The 4,769-nt window shown below is 27.8% G+C and overlaps 1 protein-coding gene across 1 annotated transcript in view; it reads right to left on the reverse strand.

Moving 5' to 3' along the window:
* Positions 1–403: 403 nt before the first annotated feature.
* LOC125024915 (CDK5 regulatory subunit-associated protein 3-like) overlaps positions 404–4,769 on the reverse strand; it is a 10,357-nt gene continuing 5,991 nt past the window's right edge. The window contains exons 7-11 of the mRNA XM_047612686.1: positions 2,676–2,794; positions 1,605–1,745; positions 1,330–1,461; positions 874–1,079; positions 404–768 (exon numbers count right to left, since the gene is read on the reverse strand). Of these exons, the coding sequence (XP_047468642.1) occupies positions 522–768; positions 874–1,079; positions 1,330–1,461; positions 1,605–1,745; positions 2,676–2,794 (845 nt within the window). The 3' untranslated portion in view covers positions 404–521. The remainder of the gene's footprint in view (positions 769–873; positions 1,080–1,329; positions 1,462–1,604; positions 1,746–2,675; positions 2,795–4,769) is intronic.

Consider the following 4,769-nt stretch of genomic DNA (forward strand, 5'->3'; position numbering starts at 1 on the left):
GGTAGTGTATGGGGTAAAAAGGTGTCTATGATTAACTGTCACTTACAGAAGAAGAAAAACAAGCAGACATTTCATTAAAGGATTGATTATAACTAGTATCAAGACTGAGACCAAACTATGTTTCAAGTTTCAGTTTCGAATACTGTTGTTACCAAGTTAGCAAAACAGTTGAAATAAAAAGGTTCCAGAAATTACATTAAGCTTTCTAAAAACTGCAGTATATATTCCCAAATGATAAAATTGTTTAAGAGTCATACTGTAGGAAAGAATTTAATATACTAATGTTCAATTATATTATCTGAATACAAATGGAAAGAAATAACACTGGTAATTTTCACCCAAGTTACTAGTTTGCAAAATTAAAACCATTACTGGGTGTCACCCAAGGTAAAGTAAACAATCATGATTTATACCTTATATTGTTCATTTAATCCATAATAAAAAAAATCTGCATAACAATATATCCCACTGAAGACAGAAAAAGTATATATAAACTAATTTACTAGTCAGACAGGCCCAATTTATGTCATAGATAGGCCAAGAGCCATCAGATTGACAGGTCTGTTTTTATAACGTTTGGAGATATGTTCTTCAATATTGACTTTCAGCTCCTTTGATCTCTCAATCATCACTGCCAACTTCGGGTGGATTTTCTGCTGCTCTTGTTGAGCGTCCAGCCTACGCTGGCGAACTCCTTCTTGAGAAATTACAAACTTATCGGCAACTGTTAGTTTCGATCTGAGGGATGCAGCAAGCCTATCAACATATCTGGAAAGAAAACAATGATCACAATCACAAAATCAACAGAAAAATTTAATATTACATATAAATTGAAATAAACATTTTCTTATATAATAGGAATGATATTCATACTTTGGAGAAGAGTAAATGAGGAAGAGGTGCTGCATCTTGTTTGTGCCGAGAGGGTCGATCACACTCCGGATGTGGTTGACCATAATCTCCAACTGCTCTTTGGATTGGTCTTGCACTGAGATGGGAGCGCTAGAGAACTGGTTGATTGAGAAGCTTGATTCCTCGCTTTCCAGTTCTATAAGACGCTGTTTCAAGAACCCTTCCAGCTGTAAAGGGAGTGAAGAATCATTTCACTTTGCAGCTAATAAGTTTCCACATGTGCTCTGTTATCACATACTTAGAAATCATATGAAAAGATTTACATTATTTAGACTATCACACTAAAATGGCACATACATATGAAGACAAATGACTAAAAGCTTAATTTTTTTAGTAAACTTAAATGAAACCAAATTGGTATAAATAATTCTTAATTAAATATAGCAAAATTTATTTAACAAAAAAAATCTTTCTTACTTCATACAACTCATCAATCAGTTGTGCACGAGTCTTGGGGTTGTACAGTAATGTAAGAGCCTCAGTTCCTTTAGCAACACCTCCAGACACACCTGAGTCTTCAACCACAATATCCACTGTTGCAACATCATTCTGTAAAAATAATTTACAATTTTCAATAACTAATAGGCCTGAGATTCATGGCTAGATAAATACCTTCAACACAATATACACTAATCTATGCAAAGGAAGCTGTAAAAAACACACAAACACAAAAAAAGCCACAATTCACATACCACATCTACACCCCAGTCAATGGTCTGAGATTCCTCAGAGCCAAGATTTCCCCAGTCAATATCTCCTGTGGTCAGGTCTTCTGCTAACTCAATATCTGCAGTACTAAAGTCAATGGTGCCCCCAACATCACCAAAATCAATCTGGAAATAAAAATATGTGATTTAAACAAGTGTCCTGGATACATGTCAGTGTAAAATCATACTAAATAATGTATATGTAGCAACACCAAGCTGGAATGGCTTAACTATACTATCTATGTCATACTCTGTTTTTTAACAAATTTAATTTCCACTCTGGTTGACTTCATTTTCCTTCAAATCTTTAAGAATGAGGTCTCCTAATGATGCTTAAACAACATTTCCTTCATCAACATTAAAAACACTAGATATCATCATAACTACAAATGAGAAAGCTGCAAATTTCTTTGAAATATCAATTCTAAACACATGTAACAATGCTCTTGTTACCATTTCTTAAGATTAACATAACCAATGTTGCTTGGCCAAAACTACTACAAATTAATCTCAACTTTGTGTCATGACATATTACAAATGTGTACTTAGCAATGTTATATGGCAAAAAGAGATTATACAATATAATAAATAAAGGAACACTAAACAGATGAGTTTGTGAGCACGAACATGTGATCTTCATGAGGAAAAGAAACAATTACAAGGAGAAAAAAGACCGCATGTAACTAGCAAAAAAGTATACAGTCATGACAGCAATACTGGTGAATGCCTGTTTTAAGAACATAAAATTCCCAGAAAAATTTACACCTGTTTAACATAATGGTGACAGGTGTTTCACGTGCCAAAATGAATTGTGTGCAGTCTGTGACTCATGGGAAAGGTTAGAACTGCATAGCACATGATACTTAGAGCATACTAGACGTTGCTTTTCCCCCTTGTTAAGTTAGAAAGAGTAATAATAGTAAATGACTCCATAGAAGTTGAGTCATTGTAGAGCTGGTTGAAGTAATAAAATATGTGTAAAGATTTTTCACAAAACAAAACTAAAGTCAACACTGCATTTTCACAGCAGCATGAACTTAAGAATGGAAAACTTACTTCACCAGCATCTGCTTTTTGATCATCATCATCATCTAAATCTATCTCGATCTGCGGCTCCTCAATCTGGCAAGGCGGCTCACCATATGTCCATTCATATGTTGTCACATTCCCATGTTCTGAAAAATGTGGAAGAAACTTTGAAATGCCATGTCCTGGACACAATCATGTACGTACATGGATATATACATACACATATACCATATGCATATGTATATATACATATTTATAGATATATTTATGTAAATGTATATGTACATATATACATTATACATACATATTTACATATATAGATATATATATATAAACATATACAATAGATATATATATACATATATACAATATATATATACATATACATATATATACACACAATATATACATATATATACACATACATTTATATACATATATGTATAGATATATATATTATATATATGTATAGATATATACATTATATATATATGTATACATATATACATATACATTACATACATATATATATATATACATGTATGGTGTATATAAATACATATATACACATACATGTGTGTATATATACATATATGTACAAACATATATGTGTATATATACATACACATATATGTATATAAACATACACATGTATGTATGTATATATACATATACATGCATATGTGTATATATTATATATGTATGTATAGACATACATATATACATTATGTATACACATATATACACACACACACACACACACACACACACACACACACACACATATATATATATATATATATATATACAATATATACATATATATACATGTATATACATATATGATCACATATACATATCCATTATACATTATAAACATATATATTATATAAACATATATACATGTATGTATATATACATATACACACAAGTATGTACATAGACATATACATACATATGTATGTATACATGTATATACATATATGTATATATACATATATATACATATATATATATATATATATATATATATATATATATATATATACATATATAAATGATATGTACTTATATATACACACACGTGTTTATATATATATATATATATATATATATATATATATATATATATATATACACACACACACACATATATATGTATATATACATACATATAAAGATATATATTTATGTATATATACATATATATACATATATACATATACATTTATATATACATATTTACATTTATATACATATTTACATATATATACATATATACATATATATGCATATATACATGTACATATATATACATCTATACATTATATATACGCATATATAAAATATATATATATACATTATATATACATGTATAAAATATACATACATTATATATACAAATACATGTATGGTGTATATATGCATATATACACATACATGTATGTGTGTATATATACATATATACACATACACATGTATAAACATTATATATACATGTATACACTATATATACACACACAAATATATATGTATCTATACATATATACATGTATGTATGTATATAAACATACATGTATAGGTATATATACATATGTATATATACACATACACATGTATGTCTGTATGTATATATACATATACATACATATATATGTATATATTATATATGTATATGTATAGACATATATTATATATACATTATATAATATATATACATATATATTATATACATAGATATATTATATATACACACACATATATATATTATATATACATATATGCATGTACATATATACACATATATACATTATGCACACACACATACACACACACACACACACACACACACACACACACACACACATATATATATATATATATATATATATATATATATATATATACTATACAATATATACACATATATGTACACACATAGTTATACATATATATATATACATACATCAACATATATATGCATATCTATGCAATATATATATATATACATTATATATACACATATATACATGTATGCGTATATATACACAAATGTATGTATATATGTTTATATGTATATATACATATATATACACACACACACACACACACACACACACA

This window comes from Penaeus chinensis, chromosome 4, assembly GCF_019202785.1.
Source record: "Penaeus chinensis breed Huanghai No. 1 chromosome 4, ASM1920278v2, whole genome shotgun sequence".
Lineage (NCBI taxonomy): Eukaryota > Metazoa > Arthropoda > Malacostraca > Decapoda > Penaeidae > Penaeus > Penaeus chinensis.